We start from the raw sequence: 25,361 nt of genomic DNA on the forward strand, positions 1-25,361 counted from the left end.
AAGGACCTCTTGTTTTATTCTACATTTTAAAGAGCCATCAGTACCATTTTCTAACTCCTTAGTGCCTAACGCACGGCAAACACAATACAGTCACGTGACTCCGGCCTTCGGCTGTGATGATCCCACTACGACCAAGGCAGAGGGGGCGCGAATTCCGGTTCCGGGGCTCTCATCTCTCATTCCGATGGAGAGTCTGGGGGAGCCAGGTAGTGCTGTTCTTCGGGGAGGGAGATGCCAAATGAATTACAGTACAGGTGGGTGACGTGGTCTTGGAGAGCGGGATGGGTCAGGAGGTTGTCGCTAAAGGGAGTGTCCCTGAGTTGCACAATAGTCAGATCAAACCAGGGGAGAGGGCTGGGGTGGAAAAAAATACTGTTAATTTTTGTCTGTCTGGTACATCTGATCTGGCTGTAAACATTTCCTTTCACGAATGGCTCCTCCACTCGTTAAATAAGGTTCTTCATTTTCTATATCAAACTAATTAAAATTCATAATTAAATCAAACATTCTCAATATGTGGGTTCTGAAACTGCTCAATATGTGGGTTTAATTATACTTATGATGCTCTTTCACACTTATGTACATTTCTCTAAGTGTGTTCTGGGAGGAATTCACAATTAGAGAATGATTATAATGGTAACATGGGCATCCTTTTCAATATATTTTCCTTGATTTTAGGAAGAGAATACATAAGAGGATCATGGACACTAGGAATGGGAAATATCTCATTTCTTTTCAAATACCCTCTTTAAAAAAGGTATCTTCTTCAACTCTGCAGGGAAAGAATAGAAGTTAATATGCCTACGAATACCTTGCAGCTTACCAAATGCTAAAAAGCACACTTCAAACTGGTAGGAATGAATTGGCTCCTCTATAGTGTTAGGACAACCTAACACTCTAAAATGAATAAAAGATGTTAAAAATCCTAAATTTATTAAAGATTTAAATATTTTTAAAAATCAAATCCTGGGGATGTGCAGGGCAGAGGGGGATAAAGGCAGGAAAATGGGACAACTGTAATAGCTTAATCAATAAAATATAGTTAAAAATGAAAAAAATCCTAGGAGGATATAGAATATTTTGTGGTGAAAACAGTCTTTATAAGTTTGGCTTGAAACCCTGAATCCATAAAGAAGTGATCTGACCATTTTGCCTATAAAAATTAGAATCTTCGGAACAGTAAAATATACCCCCCCCAAAATAATATGAAAAATATTTCCAATACTCAAAACATATTCCTACTGAAAACATCCCACAAAACAATAAGTAAAAGCAAACAATCCACATGAGAAATAGGCCGAGCACATAAATGACAACGAGAGAGAACACAAGAGCAGCCAGTTCAGAAGCTGGAAAGAACACGGACAAAGAGCGTCACTAAGCCAAGGCACGGACCGTTCATGTCACAGAACCCGCAAGACCCCGGACGTAGTGGGCCGAGTACACCTGGAAGTGGGGGCAAAATGGCCAAAAAGAGGATGATGGCTTAAAATCTTAAAAAGGAGAACGACCCTCCTGGCACCCTACCCAGCACTGCGCCATCGGGAGACAGTCCCTCCTCCTCCCTGACAGAAGGTTTATTCTCTGCACAAGGCCAAACAGAGGGTCTCCGGACAGGGGACCACGGGTGCTGCCGAGGGCAGAGATATGCTGAAAAGAGGGAAAATAAATTGGAAACGTATAAACTGAATGATAAGACCACCCCTCTCCCTACACACAGCTTCCTCTCCGCAACTTGGGGCGCAAAGATTTAAAGATACCGATATTCAGGGTTTCCCAAGGAAACAGCTGAGCAAAGCACTCCGTAGTAAAGACTACAGCAGCAAACACAGAATGTGAGCAAGTAGCTTTTTAGTAACGAGGACTTTAAAAATGTGAGCTGTCAAGATTCTCCTTGCACTTAAAGAAACCCTCTAAAGTGAGTGATAGAAAAAATCCATGACTAAGATAAAGTGAATGCTAGCGATCAGAACACACGATCAGAGGACAACTCAGAAAAGAAACCTCTGTCGAAGGGATGAGAGATGGTATTGCACAGTAAAATGTTGAGAGGATGCTGCAGAAAAAAAAGGAAGATTTGGGGACTAAAAAAAAAAATCTCTGGGCTCCGGTCATGTAGCTGAGTTGGTTAGAGCGTCGTCTGGACACACCACGGTTGCGGGTTTGACCCCCCGGTCAGGACATACACACACGAGTCAGCCAGGGATGACGCAGCCAGGGATTGCGTCAACGAGTGGAACGGCAGGTAGATGTACGTGTCTCTCTGCCTCTCCCAGCAACCAACGGATTTGTAAACAAGTGGAACGGCAAATAGATATTTCTCTCTCCCTCCTCTAAATCAACAAATACTGTTTTTCATTTTTAAAAATCAAAATAAAGCAAAAATGAAAATGTGCTCAAAGTATGATAGCAAAACACTATAGTTGAGGAACTCTCTCAGGACGTGGAGCAAAAAGACAAAGATAATGAAAATAGGAAAGGTTTTAAAATATCAGATTAGTCCAGAATGCCCACCATTTATTTGACTGATGAAATACTGATGGAGAGCAGAGGAAATGGGAGGGAAGAAGTTATTGAAGACACAACTGGAGAACTTGCCATCTAGGGCAAAAAGGACCACTGGATACTCTTTTCTTTTTGGGTGGCAGTTGCTTGGGCACTTGCTTTACTGTAATTTATTAAACTGTGTATTTATGAATTTATGGAATATGTACTTTTCTGTGCATGCGTTATATTTGACAATACCTTTTTAAGGGAAAAGAAGGAAAAGGCCCACCAAGTGCCAACACAGAGAATTGAAACAGACCCACACCATGAAACTTCAGGATACTGAAAGTAAAAGGCCCTATGAGCTGCCAGAGCAAAAAGAAACAGGTCCCAGACACAGGGTGGATTAAAAAATGAGAACGACACTGTGCCTCTCTCTCAGCAGTCACTCTAAAAACTGAAAGACAGTGGAGTGATGCCTCCAAAATTCTGAAGGGAAACTATTTCTAACCTAGAATTCTATGCCTGGCTATGTTCTCAATAACATATTAGGTTAGAATGAAAACTTTTTTTCAGACATAGTCTCTGACAATTACTTCCCATACATCTTTCTCTAGGGAAGCTACGGGAGGAGGACCTGATCCACCACAGTGGAGGAGCGAGCCATGCCAGAGGAAGAGAGAGCTCCAGAAAGAGATCCCGAATGAGAGGGCAGTGAAGGGAATCCTGGGATAATGGGGAAGGGAAGTCTCCAAACTGAGCATATCACAGGCCTTTGGTGATTGATGAGAATGCAAAAGAGGGGAGAATCAAGGATTCTCCCAGGGCTCTGGCCTGAATAACTGGTGAAGAAGGCTGTAACTGGATGAGAAGCACTGGAAGAGCGGGGATGAGAGCAGGGATGCTTCCGGACACGCTGAGTTTGAGTGGAGAGGGTGAGTGTGGCCACGCCTGGGCACGGAACTGACATCCAGGCTGGAGGGACAGACTCGGTTGTGTCAGGGTGAGGACGGCAACCCAAGTCCCCAGGATCACCCAGGAACCACGTGTAGAATGGGAAAGAAAGAAAGCCTAGGACAGAGCCTTGAAAACTCCCAAATGTAAGGATGGGGCAGAAGTGGAACTGGCAAAGGAGGGGCTGGAGACACAGGAAGAAAATGAGGAGAATGGGAGGATATCAGGAGAGCCAAAGGAAGAGCGAGGCTCTATGTTCAATAGTCAAGGGAGAAAAGGATTTGAAAGTGTCCTGTGAATTTCGAGATAAAAGAGCATTGTAACAAGGGCAGCAATTTTTCCTACTAGATTATCAAAGATTAAACATCTTGCCCTCTCATTAGATTACCAAAGATTAATTTGCACCCTGGCTGGTGTGGCTCAGTGAACTGAGTACTGGCCTGTGAACTAAATAGTTGCCAGTTCAATTCCCGGTCAGGACACATGCCTGGGTTGTGGGCTAGATCCCCAGTGGGGGGCACATGAGAGGCAACCACACATTGATGTTTCCTTCCCTCTTTCTCCTTTCCTTCCCCTCTCTAAAAATAAATAAAAATCTTTAAAAAGAGGATTAAACATGCAATGGTACTCTCATACACTACTGGTGGAAATAAAAATAAGCACCACGTTTTCAACAAGCACTTTGGAAATGCCCATTAAACAAACAAACAAACAAACTATATATACATATAAAATCTCTAACCCAGAATTATTATTCTAGCTATTCAACAGAAATAGCGGTCCAACTATGCAAAGTAAGTACAAGAATGTTCAATGCAGCCCTTCAGGTAAAATTTGGGATGGGTGGGGTGGGGGCCACTACATCACCCTCAGGAGGAAATAGGATGAATAAATTTAATTAAATGTATCAATGAATGCCTATGCAGTTGCTCATACATGAAATTGATATGAGTGTACTAACAAAGAATTGTCATGTAATAAGAAAAAATGCAGTGTATATAGTCCCCATGTTTCTAAAATGTATATGTAGATACAGATGTGTACACTTTAATAACAGCATAAATATGTTTGTAAATGCATACATAAAAAGACAAATATAAAAACCATGAGAGGTAGTCTATGAAATGGTACTTGGGGAGCAAAGGAGAGCTTTCACTTTTCCAGAAGTTGGATTTTTTTACAAGAATGCCTTCTCTCTATAACTTTGCAAAGATAACATGAAAGGAAAACGCAGCACAGCGACCTCCCAGACAGCAGTGTGGGGGAATGAGAATGGTCAGCCGTTAGACCTCACCTTTTCGGAGGCAGGTTCTCAATATAGCTTTCGTTGAGAAAGTGCCCTAATTGAAGTTTTGGGCAAGGTGGTCCATCCTTCCTACATTTTTTGAAGCATGAAGCAGGAAACAGCTCATTCACAAGCTGCAGCGCTTGCCAGAGATGCGCGGCCTTTGCCGTACAGACGTTTAGAGCCGCGTAGAACACCCCATCCAACCACTTGATATTGAGGATTACTCCGCCTGCACGTCAACGACAAGGGAGAGACCGGTTAGCGCCGTCCAAAGGTTTGCAGAGAACCTGGGACAAGCCCAGGAGAGTGAACGGTCACCTTTTCCCCAAGACAAGTTGGTCACAGGAACCTGAAGATACGCAAACACTCCCCCCACCCCACCCCATGACCTGTGATAACACATGGTGTGTTGACCCTGCCGTGGTAGGACAGGTGTGACTAATGTGGACACCGCTAATGGCAAAAGCATCTCTAGGAATTTCTAGAATGACCCTCGCCAATAGAAAAAGGACGAGGGGAAACCGCAAGATTAGAGCAGGGAAAAACTACTTGGTCCCAGACACCGCATCCTCCCGTGCAAAGATTAAATGGGCTCTCCAGCCTGGTCGTTTCCAGTTCATCCTTCAAGGGTCCCAATGTTCAGACTTCTCAGCTTTCCCTTATTAGGACTGCTTTGTGCCCCCAAAGCTGTCCCTGCTCAAAACCTACATAGCTGAAAGGGAACCTAGCTTGTACGCACCCCCCCCCCCCCCCCCCAGCACGCACACACAGGGATCCAATAAGATAGCAACAAGCCAAGAGGAGGGTGAGTTTTTACGGAGTGCTAGCACTAGGGTGGGCCATTACCGGTAGGATCGCTGGGGCAGGTAGCCTGAAGAATCACAGGATCTTGGAGAGCAGCTATGATTTCCTTATTGGCCCCTGGGATGTGGGCAAAACCTTCCACACACTGGTACTGAGCCCGCAAGATGTTGGTGTGGTTCAGTAGGTTTTTCAACCTGGAAGTAGAGCCACCAAGACATGGAGCACAGGGCCAGGACTAGAATAAGCCACACGACCCACTGAGTTCACCTCTAACAAACGACATCCCCCACCCCCACGCACACACAGCACAGGTGTGGGTCCGCACTGAGGGCACCACTTGTTAGCTGGACTGTTTAGCCACCTGCCTAGCCGACACTTACTGAATGTTACCCCTCGCCAGGTACTGGCCTAGACCCTAGGGCTGCGGAAATAACATTTGACACGTGCTCTCAATCACTCTTCGTGCTGTTGACTGGCGGTTTCCCGTCTCATGGACGCACAAGGGGACACAGGTCAGCTTCAAGGAGTGGGAGGCAAGGTTCTATTGCCGTTCTAAACATTTGCACGTCAAAGAAAATGTCCCACTCACAGGTGTGGGTTGACACTAGAAAGGATGGCTGGGTCCTTCTGCAGGTGAAGCTGCTTCCACCTTACTTACCAGGGAAGGGCCACTCCAACAGGCAGGAGCTGGGTGGAGGTGAGAGGCAGAAGCCAGGGCTGAAGAGACAGAGCATGTCTCTGCCAGTTCTGCACTCTCCCTAATGAGATACCTGGGTATCGGGACGGCAGACACGAAGCTGTATACAATGCAGGCTTTTCTGAAGCTGTTTTGTATCTCTGTGCAGATACTGGGCAGCTGCGATGGCAGGCAGCAGAGGAACACCAGGTTGGCCCAGCCCACCAGGTGAGAGTTATCGTAGACGCACTGGACTTCCAGTTTCTGGAACTCATCTGGGAGGGACAAAGGAAGACAGAAAGATCACAGCACAGAGGAGCTGCACTGGAACGTCACCTGCAGGGAGGGGAAGACGATTTTTTTTTTAAGATTTTATTTATTCATTTTAGAGAGGGAAGACAGGGAGATAGAGATAGAGAGAGAGAGAGAGAGAGAGAGAGAGGGAGAGAAACATCAATGTGCGGTTGCTGGGGTTTATGGCCTGCAACGCAGGAATGTACCCTGGCTGGGAATCGAACCTGAGACACTTTGGTTCCCAGCCCGCGCTCAATCCACTGAGCTACACCAGCCAGGACAAGACGATTATTTTATCTCTGCTCTTGTGGTCCCATAAACGAGAAGAGATTCCCTCAGGCCGTCTAAAGCCATGCAGCAGTGCCCTGCCCCCACTGCTACAGCAGCAGGCGCCGCTGTAGCTGTGCTTGAGGTTGTAAGGCAATTTGTCCTTTTCTCAAAAGCTAGAGTTTTTCAGGTTTGTTTTTTTTTAGGAAGAAAAATATCTGGAAGAAGCCTTCTGCTCCAATTTATCATGTAACAGATAATATACAAAGTACTTCATATACATTGTCTAAGGGAATCCTCAGAAGGACCTTATTATTCCTGTATTATTGATGAGGAAACTGAGTCAAGAAATTCTGTGACTGGGCCAACATTACTCAGCCAACTGGGTTGAGTTGGCAGGAAAGACTAAGTAAGAGAGTGGGAGAGTCTAGGGCAGGGGCTGGGAATTTAGGAAAACACAGGGTGGGGTAAAAGCAGGTTTACGGTTGTGAGTACATGAAACACAGAGTCTATTCTTGTGTTATGACATTCTAATCATCGTATTATTTTTCCTACAAACAACTGTAAACCTACTTTTGCCCCACCTTGCATACTTACAGCTTCTGTAAAGTATATACAATTTAATGTTAAGATATCTATAAAGATAGAAATGTGATAAAGCATGTAGTTGCACAAAAACACCTCTTGGTAGTTGATCTTTGGTTGTACTTATTGCAATATGTATTTTCAAAAGTGAAAATGTAAAGTCACATATGGTAGTATGTCTTAAATGTTATTGAAAAAGGGAGTATTAGACATGGGAGAGGTCACTTCTTAACTACCAAGAGTACATGATAAATTTGGTGCTTAAATCACCTTGGAATGCAGGTACTTATAGGTAATCAGTTTAGAAAACATGCACATCCATTCTTCTCTCATATGTGGTTCTCAAAAGTACGTAGAAGCTGATGCTGAGCATTTTGAAGTCTTGCTTCCTTACACAACATGCAGTGAGGCTCTAAAATACTAACTTCATTATTAATAAATATATTGCTTCCCAAAGAATAGATGTGCTTTATTGAAATATCACAAATACTAGTTATATTGATAATATTTTTCTCAATTTGCCTTGAGTAATAAAATTTTAAGATTTCCTTAATCTGATTAAGGGAAGAATATTTACACATTAATATGAAAAATTCAGGCATGCCAACAGAAAAATTGGGCAAAAAGAACTCGAAGACAAAATAGCAATGAACCTATAAAAATATGCAATTATTATGGTGATCAGTGAAGGCCATATTAAAATAAGAAACATAGATAATAAAGACCATATATGACAAACCAGCTGCCACCATCAGACTCAACGGGCAAAAATTACAAGTGTCCGCCTTAAGATCGAGAAGAACAGGGATGTCCACTTTCACCTCTCGTATTCAACATAGTACTAGATGTCCTGGCCACAGCAATCAGACAAGAAGAAGAAATAAAATTGGAAAGGAAGAAGTAAAACTGTCTTTATATGCAGATGATGTGATACCATACATAGAGAATCCCAAAGATTCCACCAAGAAACTACTAGAACTCATAAATGGATTCAGCAAAGTAGTGGGATATAAAGTTAATATCCAGAAACAGTTGCATTTTTATATACCAATAATGAACTAACAGAAAAGGAAATTAGGAAAACAATCTCATTTACAATGGCTTTGAAATACCTATGAATAAACCTAACCGAGGATGTAAAAGACCTGTACTTGGAAAATTATAAGACACTGAAGAAAGACATTAAAGAAGATACAAATAAGTGGAAGCACATACAGTGTTCATGGATGGGGATAATTAACATCATTAAAATGTCCATACTACCCAAAGCAATCTACAGATTCAATGAAATTTCTACCAAGATTCCAATAATGTATTTCACAAAACTAAAACAAATATTTCAAAAATTGATATGGAACCACAAAAGGCCCTGCATAGCAACAGCAATCCTGAAAAAGAAGGACAAAGTTGAAGAATCACGCTCCATAATATGAAACTATACCATAAGTCCATAGTAATCAAAACAGCATGCATAAAAAGACACATAGATCAATGGAACAGAACAGACAGCCCAGAAATAAACCCACACCTTTATAGTCAATTAATATTTGACAGAGGAGGCAAGCACATACGATGGCCAAAGATAGTTTATTCAATAAAAGGTGTTGGGAAAATTGGACAGATACATGCAGAAAAACAAAACTACACCACCTTCTTATGCCACACACAAGAATAAATTCAAAATGGATTAAAGACTTAAACATTAGACCCGAAACCATAAAAATCCTAGAAGAAAACATAGATAACAAAATTTCAAACATAGGTCACAGCAATATTTTATCAGCTATATCTCCCCAGGCAAGGGAAACAAAAGGAAAAATAAACAAATGGGACTTGCTTCAAACTAAAAAGTTTTGCACAACAAAGGAAAACATCAACAAAATAAAAAGACAACCCACAGAATGGAAGAACATATTTGCCAAAACATCTGATAAGGGGCTAATATCCAAAATTTATAAAGAACTCACAAAACTCCACACCAAAAAAACCCCAAAGAACCCAATTTTAACAAGGGGCAAAGGAGCTGAATAGACACTTCTCCAAAGAGGACATACAGATGGCCAATAGACATATGAAAAGATGCTCAACATCACTGGTCATCAGAGAAATGCAAATGGAAACCACAATGAGATATCACCTCACTCCTGCCGGAATGGCAGTCATCAATAAATCAACAAACAAGTGCTGGCGAGGATGTGGAGAAAGGGGGACTCTTTTGCACTGTTGGTGGGAATGCAGATTGGTGCAGCCACTGTGGAAAGCAGTATGAAGATACCTCAAAAAATTAAAAATGGATCTGCCTTTTGACTCAGCAATCTGACTCCTGGGAATATAGCCAAAGGAGCCCAAAACACCAATTAGAAAGAACATTAAGCACCCCTGTGTTCATTGCAGCATTATTCACCATCACCAAGATATGGAAGTAGCCCAAGTGTCCATCAGTCGATGAGTGCATAAAACACCTATTGGACATTTACACAATGGAATACTACTCGGCCATAAAAAATAAGAAAATTTTACCCTTTGCAACAGTATGGATGGACCTGGAAAACATTATGCTAAGTGAAATAAGCCAGTCAGAGAAAGACAAGTACCATATGGTTTCACTCATATGTGGACTCTAACGAACAAACTGAACTAACAAGGAAAACAGAGACAGACTCACAGGTGGAGAGCAGGATGACAGCTGAGGTGGGGGGGATGAGTGGGTGAAGGGGTTGAGCAAAAAGGAAAAAGGACTCATGGACAGGGACAACAGTGTGGTGATTACGGGGGTGAGGGAGGTATAAGGGGACTCAATGGTAATGGAAAAAATACAATAAAAAACTAAATATAGTTTTTAAAAGAAAAGATAAAATAAACATTTAAAAGGCATATTAAAATAGTGATTTAAAAAAAACAGAGGCTCAGAATGGATGAGTGTCGTGAAATGGGTGTTCTTACATAATGCTGGTGAAAGTTTACACCTCAACAACCTTTTTGAAAGTCAGTTTGAAAAAAATGTATTAGAAGTTTCTTTACAAAGTAAAATTTAAAAATTAAGTATACCTACCATATGACTTATCTATTCCAGTCCCATGTTTACCCAAGAAAAATTAAAGCATTTGTCTGCACTAATATCTGTACACAAATGTTCACAGCAGCCTCATTTGTAAGAGCCCACAACTGGACACACCTGGATGTCCATCAACAGATGAATAGATAAACTGGGGTTTATCTATTCAGATTTATCTATTCAGATGAATAGATAAATAGATTATCTGAATAGATAAATAGATTGCACTGTATTTATGCAATCAAATACTACTCCACAATAAAAGGGATGTCAATACATGAAACAACATGTATCTCAAAATATATCTCGGAATAATTATGCAAAGTGAGAGAAGTCAGACCAAACAACAGTACAAACTATATGATTCCATTTGTATAAATTCTAGACAATGCAAGCTAATCCATGATGATAGAAATCAGATCAGTGGTTTCTTGGGTCAGGGGCTACAAGGAGGTAGAGAGATAGGAATTATAAGGAAACTTTTGGGGGTGACGGATAAGTTCATTACCTTGTGTTGATGGTTTCACAGGAATATACATGTGTCAAAACATCAAATTGTACATTTAAAAAATGTGCAGTTTATTGTATACAAATTATATCTTAACAAAGCTGTGCCTGTTTTTTGACCAACTAATTTTATTTTTAAAATGATACACAAGGAAATCCAATATGGCACAGTTACACAAATTATCATACAGCCACATGTTGTAATACTATGCAACCTTAAAATCATGATTTTGAAGAATGTTAAATAATATGAGAATATGCTCAAAATACATTAAGTGAAAAAGGAGAATATAAACAACTGTATAATATCAATTATTGATATAATCTGATATACTCAGAGGAAAAAACAGGAATTATACCTGGTAAGAGGATTATGGGTAGTTATTATTTACTCTCCTATAGAATAACTTTCTAACTTTTCTATAACATGCATATAATATTTTACATTTATAAAAATTATCTAAGCATGATTTACATCCAGTGCGACACGCAGATCTGAAGTATACAGTCTGATCATTTTTGACAAACGCACACACCGTGTAATTCACACCTCTTTCAAGAGCTGGAACATGTCTACCTCCCCCCAAAGTTCCCTCAACCTCCCTGGAGGCAACCGTTCTGGTTAGTAGATGGAATCATTAGAAATCTTTTAAAAATTCAGGAAGTTTTATTTTAAAAAACACCAGGCCAACGGTTTGGAACTTCTTAACACCCACCAGGCTAAATGGTCCAGTTAGATTTGAACTCTGTTTGGAAAGTTTCTCTGGATCAAAGACCCAGAAAGATATCTCACCACCAACGGTACAAGGAAGAAAGATGGCTATGAAACATCTAAGTGAAGAAAGCTGTAAGGAACAAGTTAAAAACCATCTTTCCAGCTCTCCCCACGGCTAGACATCCAAGAACTCAGCAACGCCGCATGCAAAGATCCCCCGTTCACAGTGGCCTCGTTGCCCAAGCCCCCCTTCTACGGGACACTGCTCCTCACCCAGGGCCTCTGGCCTCCGAGTGGAGATCCGCAGCCTCTCAGCAGGGATGGGGACAAGCTGAAGCAGTACACGAGCCAGCTGCTTCCCAAGGTGGCCACCTCCAATGATGCCCACCTTTAACTCATTATCGTCGTCAGGAGCGTTGGCAAATGATTCAGTCGAGGAACACCTGGAAGCTTGCTTCTCCTGTAATAATTTGCTGGAGAATGAACACAAACATAAATAGACGCTCGCCCTGGAGTTCTTTCTCACTGTCAGCCTCTGACCTTCTCTGCTTTAACCTCCCCACATGGCAGGCTGGTGGCACCTTGAGTTGTTCAGAGATAAGGCATTCCAATTATGTGGCACTTGTGCAGTGTCACTAGGGAATGAAATGCTCTTCCTGAGTGAATTTTCCAGAACGTAAAGCATACCCCTTCCAAGGACCAAAACTTGTTTAGAACATTTTTAAATGATCGTTTTTTGTTACCTGTGCTGTGCATGTCCCTGCCTTCTGAAACACAAGGTCTGCATGTTAAACCTTTGTTTTGGACTCAGGGCCATCACTGTGAACAGCCGCTGTTACGTGTCATCCTGGAGCACCGCGGTCCTGCTCCTCATCTCCTGTGCAGACAGCTGTCAATGTTCCTGGCCATCAGGATGAGCGCACCCGCCTCCTACCACACACCTGTGCTTTCTAGTTTGCTGTACCAGTCCTGCACAGGTCCAGGAAACAGGTAACTTAGCTTTTTTTTTTAAACTAAAGGAAAATGGTTTATAATAAGGGAAAACAGACCTGAGAAATTGAGGGTCAGGGATTTGAGCCCTCTCTTTATTTATTTTTTAAAGATTTTATTTATGTATTCTTAGGGAGGGGAAAGGAGGGAGAAAGAGGAGAGAAACATCAATGTGTGGTTACCTCTTGTGCACCGCCTACTGGGGACCTGGCCTGCAACCCAAGCATGTGCCCTGACTGGGAATCAAACCAGTGACCCTTTGGTTTGCAGGCCAGCACTCAATCCACTGAGCCACACCAGCCAAGGTGAGCCCTGTCTTTCTAGAGGTTCACTTACTGTTGGTTCTGTATGTATTTTCTGGCCCAAAATAATCAAACTCTGACCTCAGAAGACATAAGGCATTGCTTTATGTTGTTATATGGCAACCTTGTATTTCGTATTTCAGTGCAAATTGGAGTATTTTTTAAATTAAAGCTCAAAAAGATAAAACAAATTAAATAGTAAAGCTCTAGAGTTTCCATATAAGCAATCACAAGCCACATTCTATTTATTTTTTAAACATATAGAAAGTAAAGCCTCCTGCCGACTTTATTTTATTTTTTAATACAATTTTTTAAAAAGGTTTTATTTATTTATTTTTAGAGAGGGAAAGGAGGGAGAAAGAGAGAGAGAGAGAAACATCAATGTGTGGTTGCTGGGGGCCATGGCCTGCAACCCAGGTATGTGGCCTGACTGAGAATCGAACCTGTGACACTTTGGTTCGCAGCCCACACTCAATCCACTGAGCTATGCCAGCCAAGGCTCATCTGATTCTATTTAAAACTTCTCTCTTGGTTGAAAAGAGAATGCTTTTTGCCAGTGCCTGACCCTTCCAAATACAACATCTCTCCTGGAAGTTTCATATACCGGTTTCTCACCACTCGTCTTGGATTCAACCAATAGGTTTGTGCATTTTTATCAGTCAGCCAATCAGCAAACTCACTGAGCAACCTGCCTCCTTGGGTACCTGCTGTGTCTATAACATGTTCAGTTCAGATCTGGTTCCATCAACAAGAAGTTAATCTAATCTCACAGAAAAGTAAACTGAAAAGTAGGCTGGGGCAGGGGATGGTCAGATCCTCCAAGAGTGACTTAGAGTTACAGAATCCAGGAGCTTAGTCCTAGGTACCTGGCTCTCACATGACTTCTTATTTAAGTGTCTGAAGCCACACTGACTGGACTCAGAGCTTCTCCACAAATCAGTATTCCTGGTTTCAAGCAAGTCATCTGGCCATAGGGACCCCAGGTGGCTCTCCTGTGAGGGAGCATTCCACTGTTAGCACCCTAAAAAGGAACTCAACTCATTTTCATGGACTGACATGTCATTGGTCACTGTGGAAGACACAAGTGAATGAATAAATGAGTGATGAATGAACTGATTGCTTACTGAAAGGAAATCACTTCTCACCCATGCTTTATTATGGAACCACAGCCAAGGGACCCTAGTACGCATTTCTCAGGTGTTTTCAGACCAAGAGTAATAGGCAGTGGGTTGGAAAAGGTAGGAAGACACTTACCAAAGGTATCCTCCAATATAAAAAGTTAAGGCCATTTGTATTCCTTGTAGTGAGATTCTTCTTCATCTGCCTGACCCTGGAGACGCTGCTTACCTCAAATTATGGAGCAGCTTACAGAAGAAGGTCGCATGGGCACAGCCCTTGATCATCAGCCCGTGGCAACGATGCTGCAAGTACAGCCAGCTGCGGTCTTCCTCTTCAATCCCGCGCTCAAACTGCAGGGACTCAAGATCCTCTAGTAAGTCCATTTCCAAGCCACCATCCCCTGCAGTGACAGAGAGCAATCGGTTTGGCTCCTCGCCCTGGAAGAGGAGGGGGTCTATGCAGGAGGATGTATGTGCCCACGTCACAAGCTCCTATGGTGCAGGGCTCCAAACCCCATCTCCTCCTAGTTCTGTCCTTCCAGCTCTCATCTTCTGTCTCAGTGTGAGTCCTGGAGAACTCCTCAACACTGACTGACTACCCACGAATCGAGAATACCTGGATTCAAGAAAAGCCTGATCAGAAATCCAAAGTAATGTTCCTCCCCAGGCACTTCTTTCAGCAGATGCATTTATGTCAGCCGTGGGTTTCATGGGTGCTCTTGGCCTAGCACTTTCTCCCTCCCATTTCCTCCTGTTTTACAGATAGGACTCACTCTGACTGGCATGGCTCAGTTGGTTAGGCATTGTCCTATGAACTGAAAGGTCACTGGTTCGATTCTAGTCAGGGCACATGCCTGAGTTGCCGGCCAGATAATGGGTATGTGAGAGGCAACCAATCAGTGTCTCTCTCACACGCTGATGTTTCTCTCCCTCTCTCTCCCTCCCTTTTCCTCTCTCTAAAAATAAATAAAATCTGTACTTGAACAACAAATTAAAAAAACAAAATAAATAAAATCTTTTAAAAATACATTTTTAAAAAAGAAATAAGACTGAACATTTAGACCAAATTTCAAAGAAATTCTTCCCTTTCACTAAACTCTGTGTGCCCCTACAGAGTAGAAAAGACCTCAAACTAAATATCATGGTCCTTTGCCTACAGCGGGGACATCTACACTTTAGAAAATGAAGCCAAAGAAGTATAAGCCCATTTATATACATCTCTCACCAACCCAGCTGAGGAGAAAATGGCTCTACTCCTCATTACTTGTGGTCCTCAGGATAAGAACTACATTTCCAGAAAGAACCACCCAAGAAAATTGTCATTATGACTCCTTAGCTACCAAATTACTTGTCTCGGAGTCTTAAAGGGGCCAGCCTTGCCTAGGGGTTTTCCCCACCTGCAATGTGAGGACATGAATTCCTTTCATTATTTGTGGGAGTGCTACAGCAGGGCAGTGTGGGATCCTCCTTTTCCCTACAGAAGGTTCTGGACTTCCTGATTTTTTTTATAGAATGGGATATCATACAGATCTTAGCACCACTCAAGGAGTTATTTTTCAAACCCCTTCTTTTTGTGTTTAAGAAGTGAACGAGTAAGGTAAGTTCTGGGGACCTACTGTACGTCACGGTGACTATGGTTAATGATATTATACTGTATACTTGGAATTCGCTGAGAACAGATCTTCTGTTCTCACCACAGAAAGAAAAAAGGTAACTATGACATGCTGCATACATTCATTAGCTTGGCTGTGGTAATCGCTTCAAATGTATATCAAATTACCATGTTGTACACCTAAATATATATAATTTTTATTGGACAATTATACCTCAAAGCTGGGGGAAAATCAGTGACATTCAAAACTCTAGTCTACTTTATAACAATGGTGAAATTGAGCTCAAAGTTCAAAACTACTCATCTCTGATTTGCATTTAAATTAAAAACATGTTTATTGAGGTGAAATTCACATAACCTAGTCAATTAAAAGTAAACAATTCAGCATATTCACAATGCCATGCACCTTCTACCTCTCTCTAGCTTCAAAACATTTTCCATGCCCCTCACTAAGGAAACCCCGTCCTGCTGAGGGAGTGCCCCCACCCCTCCATCCGCCCCTGGCAACCACCAATCTGCTTTTTTGTCTCTATGGTTTACCTTTTCCAGGTATTCCACATGAATGAAGTCATACAATGTGTGACCTTTGGTGCATGGTTTCTCTAACACCTTTTATAGGAGGGCTGTCATGTCCCTCTCTTGATCTTTTTAAAAGCCAAGTCCCCAGCAGTTGAAATGAAGAGCGTTGAAGTTGTCATCAAATCTAAGAAATACTTCCTTAGACCAAAACAGGGGATAGGCCATCCTACTGTTGTGAGTGATGTTTCTAGCTCCTAAGGAAGGAGGAGCTCAGAACCTCCCAGCTCAGCATGGCCAGCACAGCCCGGGGCAACTTGTACAAGCATTTTCAAAAATGGGGATCCAGTGGTCGTGGCTTTGTAACGCGTCAAGTGGGCTGGCTGACCTACATTTTCCAGAATTCCCTTCTCTGTGTGTTTCCGGTTAGGTGTGCCACAGGAGAGATTTCTGTCAAGATCTGGAGGGTGGAAGTGCAGCCAACGGCCAGTTTGTGTTTATGCTCGCAAGGGACAGGCGGGCACTTTGGTGTCTGCTGGTGGCCTTGTCGCTTGTGGGGTAGCAGTTGGGCTTGCCACTGCTGTACCTTGTCCTGGATCCCCCCGCAGCTTTTCACAGTCCCTGGCCAGGTCTGTTTTCAGCTCCATGACCAAGGCCACCAGCTAGCTTCTCCTGCAGGACACTCACTTCAAGGTTGGGAGCAGGGAGAAGTGACTCGGGTTCCAGTCCGTGGGCTCCAGCTTGTCCCTGCTCACCCCTTACTTTATTCCCATCTTCCCTTCCCCGCTGCCTGCCACCTGGATTTGCAGCCCTACCACCAGCCATGCAGATGACCTTCCAGAGACTGTTTGCCCTACTTGAGCAAGGTCAAATGTCTGTAAAGTGTCTCACATACAGATTGGACAGACACACAGACTGTACTCCCAGCGTTCTGCTTCTCTAAGTGAACTCTAGTTGATATACTAGTTAAGAAAGCTATGACTGTTTGTGTGAAGATCAGCCAGTAACTTGAGCACAATTCAGCAAATTAAACTCATTTCTACAACAGCAAGAGTGATTGGGAAAGGAACCAAACATGAGGTTACCTGGAATTGCAGAGGAACCGCCAAGTGGAGAAGTAAAAGTCCAAGTCCAGTCGCCTTAAAGGATTTCTCAGCATCAGCATTACTAACATTTTGGGCTGGAAAATTTTTGCTGTGGAGTCTGTCCTGTGCATTGTCGGGTGTTTGGCAGCATCCCTTGCCTCTCTCCACTAGTAGCACCACCCAGTTGTGGAGCAGAGTGTCTCCAGACATTCACACAAGTCTGCTGGGGGGCAACACGGCACCCAGTTGAGAACCACGTTGCCTTACACACTGGGTGCCTCTGCACGCGCACCTCCTCCTCCTACCACCTAATCCACTCCACGGTCACAGGAGCACAGAATTCTACGAGCTCTGAGAGAACCGTGCCCTCCTATCCACATTAAGACAGAGTCCAGAGAACGAGACCCTCCCACCACCACACAGCTTGTCAGCGCTGGAGCTGAGACAAGAAGCCGGGTCTTTTGTCTCCCAGCTCTGGGCTCTTCCTATGAACCACACGGCCCTGCTTTCTCTTAGCACCATTGCCCCATAACCTAACGTGTGTTGACAGGCTGCTGAATGTAGTCACTGACACAGATTTGTAGTGGTCCCAAAAGACCAGGCAATTATTTATTTGTTTTGCAGAAAACAACCGGAGGGAAAAAGAAGGCACCAAGGAAGAAACAACTTTATTGGGAGTCTCGGCATGTCTAGGGAAACCCAGTTCAGTCACAGAGGAGAGGCTAATGTTGGTACAGGGCAGGAATCTTGCATTACAGAACATCTTCTTAAAAACCAAGTGTGAAACTAAAGCCTCCATCTTAAAATCCTAACGGTCGGCAATGCCGCTGAGTTTAGTTTAGCCCTGGTGAAACTTCCATAATCTCCTAGTGAAATAATGAGATCTGTGCATAAATGGAGAGCTCCAGTACTGCTGAATCTAAGCTCCTGCAAGTTCACGGTCTGGGGTGGGAGAAGTAGGGGAGAAGACAATGGGGCTGTTTGCTTCACCCACACGAGGCCATCAGCCTGCAGTTTTTGACAGAGGCTAGACTGGGGCGGCAGGGGGACACTGGCCCGAGAAACAACACCCAGGCCATCTGTCATTGTGGAAGGCTCCATACAGTCTGGTGTGGGGGCGCCCCCAGCAGGTCCTGGCAACACTGGCACCCCTTCCTGAGGCCCCCGGGAGAAAGCCATTTTGGTTCTGTTCTGACATCACTCACAGCAGAACTGCCCATGTCCAGCATCAAGTCCGGGCCATAATCAGCTGAGAGGAACTGAGTGGTCGGCCTGTGACACCTGCATCTCTTGGTCTAGACTTCTCTGGCAGAGCAGTCACTTTTCTCAGACCGAGAGGGATCTTGCCCACCGAGGGTCCAATCTAGAAGTGACTCCCACCTTCACGTGAGCACCAGGTGGAGAGAATCTTTCTCATGAGTCGAAGCTTTGGATCTTGGCTCTGAGATGATGGCCCTGCACAGAGGATCAGTCGGGAGCTCTCTGTGCCCAGGTGCCGGTTTCCGTCCCAAGAGTAGCAGGTGCGGCCTGTTGATGAGGGCCCAAGCAACGTGATGCTGTAACTCTCCTAAAGAAAAGTGCGCTCTACTCTCACGGGCAGAAAAGGAAGGCCCGATGCAGGTTTCAGGGTAGCTGATGCCACTTAATTCTTCCATCGAATTTGCTGTAGCGAGAAGAAACAATGATCAATTTGCACTGATTCCAACAGAGAGGTAGTGGGAATGCAATAAAGTAAGACTCACAGCTACGTAGTACATGGAAAAGAAGAATGGAAGGGGGAGGAATTTTTAAAAATGTTGTATGTGGCAGAGTTCATTTATTCAGATACAAATTAGACACCAAATGTGTGTCTCACAAGCCTGAGTTTGGGCATTTATTCTGGTCCTGCCCTCCTCAGGATCAAGAGTCACTAGCTTCCAATGACCCCAGGTAGGTCCCAAAATATCTAACCGGGAACTAAGGTTAACATTAACAGAGAGGTCAGCAATTTCGTGCTATGAGAAACAGGCAGGCTGTGTTCCTCAAAGAGCTCAAATCCACTGTACCCTCTTCTTACTTCCAACAGGCAGGTCACCTTCATTCCCAGGATATTGTGAATCTGTAACATTCATTTCTATCCTGCCAGAAGTTAGTCCCTCCTACCTGTTAGACTTAACCGTGATCAGAGCATCACAGTTAGGTCTCACCAGAGGTCCCCAGATGACCCTCATGTACCCTGGACGCGACTCTGTGAGCTGCCTGTCTCCTAAGGCTGCCGGAGGGGGGCTGTGGCGGCTCACCGAGCTGCTGAGAGCGGCATCTATCTTCTCCTCCTCTGCAGACCCTTTATCCACCTTACTCCTGTATGCCAGCAACTGCTGACGGTCCTTCAGGTCCCGGCAAGTCTGTACACCAAAACAGACAAACAAGAAGACCCCCAATCAGCCTTCTCTATGAAGGTCTTTCTCTTCATGTTATTCCTCCTTCGAGCCAAGGCTCGAAGAGAGGCTGGGATGACAGCGGGGTCAAGCCCCCACAGCACTTCATGCTGGAGTGAGTCTACACAGCTTGCACGAGTTCTCTATGCAAGCTCTTTCAGCTCCATGAGTTCTCCGAGCGCAACATTTAGAAGAGCACAGAAACACCAGTCAGAGGGCTGGGAAATCACACCGGAGCGCTGGCCTCCACGCTAACTCTTGCCAGATCACTTTGTCCAGTAAGTCAAAATTGATGGCAGTACTTTATGGTCCAGGACAGAGAATATCATAATACCAGACTCTCCACTGAGGATGAGTACAGGGTTCATATTTCTGGGGAACTCACATCAATGACGACATCATGGCACTTGAACTTGATAGCTAAGTTCAACTTTGTGTCCACATCTTCCACTAGGTTGACATACTCCTGCAGTATCTGTGGGAAGAGGTACTTCTGCTTAGTGATTCCCAGACCCATTAAACACAGAACGCTGGAAAGTAGAAACAAATCCCAAAGAAGGCAAAAAGAGTTCACCTACAAATCTGATGTCTACAAGTCCCCTCACCCACCACATGAGCAGTGCTGCAGTGGGAAACGAGGTGGACCCCATGTAGCACTCCCATGCCCCCCTAGGAAAGAAGGGGAGAGCACGCTCTTCCACAGCCGAAAACTGGATCCCCAGGCCAGCAACACGCATGCTCCAGGTCTGATCCAGCACTGCGCCCACTGCTCCCGGACGTCCCTTCTCAGTGAGCTCTCCTTTTGTATCATTTCAGCAGTATCGCAGTACTTTTCGTGGGCTTAGCACTGTAGGTGCTTCTCCGAGTACTTCTAAAAGGCAGAGAACTTCCCTCCCTGGCCTTTTCTTTTTTAAGATTGTATGTATGTATGTATGTATGTATGTATTTAATCTTTAGAGAGGGGAAGGGAGGGAGAGAAACATCAATGTGTGGATGCCTCTTGCACTCCCCTAACTGGGGACCTGGCCTGCAACCCAGGCATGTGCCCTAAAATGGGAATCGAACCAGTGACCCTTTGGTTCGCAGGCCAGCACTCAATCCATAGAGCCACACCAGCCAGGGCTCCCTGGAACTTTCTCTCTCAACTCTGACTACAGTTACTGTGTTGCCTTTCCCAAAGAAGAGAACAGATCAGGTGTCCTATCACTGACCAGTAAAAGGCTGCAGGTGAGGCGTCCTAGAGGACCCTGCCCCCAGTTCTCTTCCAGAGCCCTTACCTGGACGGGGGCGTTGTTCTTGTGCAGGATTTCCACAACCCGATGGAAGCCAATGGGTGCTCTCTTCTTGGTGTAGCCCAGCCAGTTCTGAAAAGGGAAGGTGGCGATAGTAGCTAAGCCAGACATGAACCCAACACACTCTGAGCGAATCTCCCTGCATTTTATGGTCAGACTGAAAGAGCGTGGTGGTGTGAGTGGATGGACTGGGGCGAGGGAAAGGGAAACAGAGATGAGTTTCTCAGAAAAGTCAAGAAACTTGACAGGGTAGAAAAGAGTCATGTGAAATAAGTTCTTAGATTTATAGGCACTGATGCAGAAAAGACTGTGAAATACAGCTAAGCAAGATAAGAGATTTACTTAACAACTTGGAGTATGAACTTACCTGGGTAGAAAAATCCTGTCCTTTACATCTTTACATTTACATAAAGATGTTTCTTTGTAAAGTCACGGGGAAAGAGCTGAAAGCACCCATCAACCTGTTAACGGTATTTGCCTCGAGGAAGGGCGTGAGAGAGGGGCAGGCAGACAACCCCAGAGAAACTTCACTCTATTCTTTATACTTTCCCACGGTGTTCAATTTGGACACAGGCATGTGTTGCTTTGGGGGTTAATGTAGCTAACTGAATAACTAACAAAGGGGAAAAACAGAAAATTCTCAAACCCATAACGAAAAAAGTCAATATTTAAAATGTCAGCCAGTATAGACTCGACAACCAAATGCAACACAAGATGCCTGGCTGGATCCTGATGGGGAACAAACAAAAGCAGCTCGAAACAGCTCAGTTAAATATAGACTATATATATGATAATATTACACTAATGTTAAATCTCTCGTGGGTGGCTACAAAGGAGGAAAATGCTTAAGCATTTAAGGGAGAAGTGTCATAATGTCTAAAACTTACTTTCAAGTGGTTCAGCAAAAGGAAAAAGCAGCCCTGGCTGCTGTGGCTCTGTGGGTTGAGCACCGGCCTACAGACTGAAAGGTCACCGGTTGGGGGCATGTGAGAGGCAACAGATAAATGTTTCTCTCACACATTAATATCTCTCTCCCTCTCTTTCTCCCTCCCTTCCTGTCTCTCTAAAATAAATAAATAAAATCTTTAAAAAAAACAAGAAAAAAGCATTTTTTTTTCTTTTTATATACACATAGAAAAGGCATGTGCCCTAAACCGGGAAACTGAACCAGTGACCCTTTGGTTCTGTACACATAGAAAAAGAGAATGGAATGAAAATACAGCAAAAATGTTAATAAATTAGTGCAGCAGATAAAGACTATTAGTGTTCATTACACTATTCTTTCAACTTTTGCTTAGGTGTGACATTTTGTAAAATATAAAGGTAGAGGAAAAATGCAAGCCAGTCACCAGAGAGCGAGACTGCCCGGAGGCCTGGGATACATGCAGTCGGTCTGTCTGGCGCTTTGGTCACCTGGAGCCGCTCGGGGCACCCACCTTTGTGGTGAAGAGGGCATCCACGTCGTGCCAGGCCCGGAGCTTGGCGCGAGCAGCCAAGGCAGTCAGCACATACTGTTTGTCTGGGATCTAGAGAGCAGACACCAGGGGGGTTTAAGGGGAGGCACAAACGCACCAGGGCGGTGCTTGAGAATCCTGGAAAAGGTAGGCAAAAATGTACCACAGTGTTGACTCTGCCCCTTGAAAGCCCACCGATCTCTCAGGTCGTCACCAAGCCTTCCTTCCCAAGCCCCAGCACTGCAGCTGGCCATTCAGGGAAAGCCTTAGCCCACTTCCCACAAACACATTCCTTTCCACCTTTTCCCCTGAACTTGAAGGGACTTACTATGCAAGGTTACAAAGCAACACCCACCCCACCTGGCACCCCAATACTACTTTTATCCAAGCACTGACCAGTTTGCATCTACCTTAAATGTCTTCTTCAGGTTGACCGGACTGCTGAACGTCCCCTGAGTTGAAAGTGGAGAAGGGATTTTAGTGTCACCGACTTTCCCAAATACCAGCCAACCTCCCATTTTCTCTTGTACTCACTGGACTGTCTACATTTTACTCCGTAACTATTTAAACCCAGAAATTCTTTTAGGAGAAAAGCTCCATCAGGTCTAACTGGATATCACCACAACCCAGCTTAACAAGACTGGGTTAATTAGTATGGTGTTTTCCCCAATTTTATACTAATCCAAATGTCCACTTGTGAGCATTAAATTTTTCAAAAAGGGTCCCAATCTCCACAGCTGACACCCTGCTGCTCGTCTGCACACTGTGCTCACCAGTCCACCTGCATTTACGGACCTCTGAACAGAGACGGCCCTGGGAGCAGCGCTGGCGAGACAGTGTGCTGTGCTGATGCCCCCGCACGGGGAGCCGCACGAGCCCTTACAGACCTCCTTCTCCTCCTGGCTCACCCCTGCGGAGGGCCAGGAGAGCCTCGGGGGGATTTCCGAGAACTAGGCACACCCACTGTTAACAGAGTACATCAAAACTGACTTCAAACTTGGCTCCTCTGTGCAGTGAGGGCCCGGGGTCTGTCACGGGTTGCCCGTACCTCAGCCTCCGAGTAGTGGTAGAAGCAGGAGTAGAAAAGCGTCGTCACTAGTGGCATGTTGAGGATGGAGGCTTTGCGGGGGTGCTTCCGGAAGATCTCGGTCTGTCCTGCTAACTCTAGGTGGCGGTCATTTGCCTGCGGTGGAGTGAGCCAAGGGAAACAAAGGACAATGCCCATGCAGTAGAAGCAGGAGGGAAACTTTTGATACTACCGTAGTTGTCATCTCCTGCCCTGGGAAAGACGCAAGGAGGGGGAAAAAACTGCCCAGGGTAACCCAGGGGAGTTTAAAAGCCATAAAATGGTGACAGACCCAGGTTGGATGAAGACCAAAGAAGTAGCAGTGAAATGGGAATTCTGGGATGACAAGGAGATACTTCCAGGTTAACAGCAGGTGAGAAGAAAAAGGATGCTGAGAGCAATGGAGGGGAGGGGGCTACCACGGAGAGGGAGAGAATGAAAGGCTTAGAGACTATAGCAGGAAATGATATATACGGCAGAGCACAGATGTCTCTTTGATGCTGAACGGCACTCAGCTTTGGCACTGAGGCAGAAAACACGGATACGAGGAGTCTAACCTCAATAATGATCTGACGTTCCAGGAGTGTGTAATGGTCTTGTATGTGTGCAGAATCTTCTGCTGAAAATGGCAAACTGGAAGGGGGCCAGAAGGTTAGTACCCTTTCCTCTACTCAAACAGGAACAAACCCAATTAAACCAAGTCCCTACTGCAAGCATGTGAGGCTCATGGGGCTTCATAAATCTGATCTCAATTCACCTTAGGAGCATCAATAAAAGGCAGAGAGAGAATGGAGAATATTATAGAGAAGACCTTTGGATAGAATTCTGTATTTACGGTTTTGCCAACTGAAGAGGGATCCCAAAAGCTGACAAAATATAGCCATTAGTGATTTTGGTGAGGAACGAATTAGAATCCTCTCACTGTGGGAGCTGTAATGTTTGGTGAGTGAGTCACTTAGCTAATGAGTAAGAAGAGCCACTGCCATGAAGATTGTCCAACAGTAAAACGAGCTACTCCCAAGAGCAGTGAGAGTCCAACCAGCAGAACAGTAATGTTCGGGGCAGGTTTCTACAGGGAATTACATTCTGGGTCAAAGCCTGTACTAAATCAGTGGTTCCTGGGCTTCGGGGTTTCAAGGATCAGTAACACTGAAAATGCTATGTGGCCCAGTTTTTATTTTAATATGTACGGTCATAAAAAACAATTACAACTAATTTTACTAGTGGGGGGAGAGAGGGGAGAGGAAAAAAATCACAGAATAAAAGACAGCCTTTCAGTTACAAAAATTTGGCTTAAAAAATTCTCTGCATTGTCTTTATTTTTCTTAATGTACCATCAATCAATTAAAATTCTATTGGGGACTAGCATTTGGAACCACTAAGTAAGACCATTTTTAATGATGCTTGTACGTATGATCCATTGTATGAGCCTCTCCCTTCAACCATCCATCCGTTCTACCCTCTTTTAGTCTCTTCACTCCTCCACATGAGAGTATTTGTACTTAAAAACATTTCTCCTACACACTTACCCAATGCAGGTCTTCAAGAATTCTTTTCGTTTCTCGGGGTCTTGAATGTTCAAGTGCTCTCGATAATGGGACAGCTAAAAATTTTCAAAAGAGACACAGAAAGGCTTTGAACTATTTCATCTCCTTAGAATGAAGAGGTGGCTCCATAAGTAGATTTCCCATGCTTCAAAACCAAATGCTTCATTATCAGGGATTCTTTCTTGGTAAGGACTGATGTAGGGATGGGGGTGGGGAGCCAAAGAGTGATTTCACTCTTTGGTTTATCTAATAAATTGCAATGTGGAATATGGTAGCCACCAGCCACGCTGGGTTGTTTACATGTAAATTTAAACTAATTAAAAAGAAATT

General features: G+C 44.1%; 2 protein-coding genes and 1 long non-coding RNA gene across 5 annotated transcripts in view; 1 reads left to right on the forward strand and 2 right to left on the reverse strand.

Moving 5' to 3' along the window:
• Window positions 1–18,592, reverse strand: NOXRED1 (NADP dependent oxidoreductase domain containing 1). Its single transcript, XM_028506331.2, has 8 exons — window positions 18,461–18,592; window positions 16,195–17,475; window positions 14,272–14,443; window positions 11,906–12,105; window positions 6,304–6,484; window positions 5,576–5,727; window positions 4,736–4,958; window positions 1–354 (listed from the first exon to the last, which is right to left on the reverse strand). Exons 3-8 carry the CDS (start codon window positions 14,424–14,426, stop codon window positions 177–179), a joined length of 1,089 nt encoding a protein of 362 aa, XP_028362132.1. The 5' UTR covers window positions 14,427–14,443; window positions 16,195–17,475; window positions 18,461–18,592; the 3' UTR covers window positions 1–176.
• Window positions 10,519–11,246, forward strand: LOC118497632. Its single transcript, XR_004900169.1, has 2 exons — window positions 10,519–10,566; window positions 10,632–11,246. It is a non-coding gene; the product is annotated as an uncharacterized LOC118497632 (long non-coding RNA).
• The window catches only part of VIPAS39 (VPS33B interacting protein, apical-basolateral polarity regulator, spe-39 homolog), a 24,105-nt gene continuing 16,576 nt past the window's right edge, over window positions 17,833–25,361 (reverse strand). For all 3 annotated transcript variants that reach the window (XM_028507536.2, XM_036012684.1, XM_028507535.2), the window contains 9 exons: window positions 25,014–25,087; window positions 24,042–24,117; window positions 23,467–23,601; window positions 22,829–22,870; window positions 22,401–22,490; window positions 20,950–21,036; window positions 20,058–20,147; window positions 19,535–19,639; window positions 17,833–18,918 (listed from right to left, as the gene is read on the reverse strand). In XM_028507536.2, coding sequence (XP_028363337.1) covers window positions 18,898–18,918; window positions 19,535–19,639; window positions 20,058–20,147; window positions 20,950–21,036; window positions 22,401–22,490; window positions 22,829–22,870; window positions 23,467–23,601; window positions 24,042–24,117; window positions 25,014–25,087 — 720 coding nt within the window. In that variant the 3' untranslated portion in view covers window positions 17,833–18,897. The remainder of the gene's footprint in view (window positions 18,919–19,534; window positions 19,640–20,057; window positions 20,148–20,949; window positions 21,037–22,400; window positions 22,491–22,828; window positions 22,871–23,466; window positions 23,602–24,041; window positions 24,118–25,013; window positions 25,088–25,361) is intronic.

This window comes from Phyllostomus discolor, chromosome 1 (assembly GCF_004126475.2).
Source record: "Phyllostomus discolor isolate MPI-MPIP mPhyDis1 chromosome 1, mPhyDis1.pri.v3, whole genome shotgun sequence".
NCBI lineage: Eukaryota > Metazoa > Chordata > Mammalia > Chiroptera > Phyllostomidae > Phyllostomus > Phyllostomus discolor.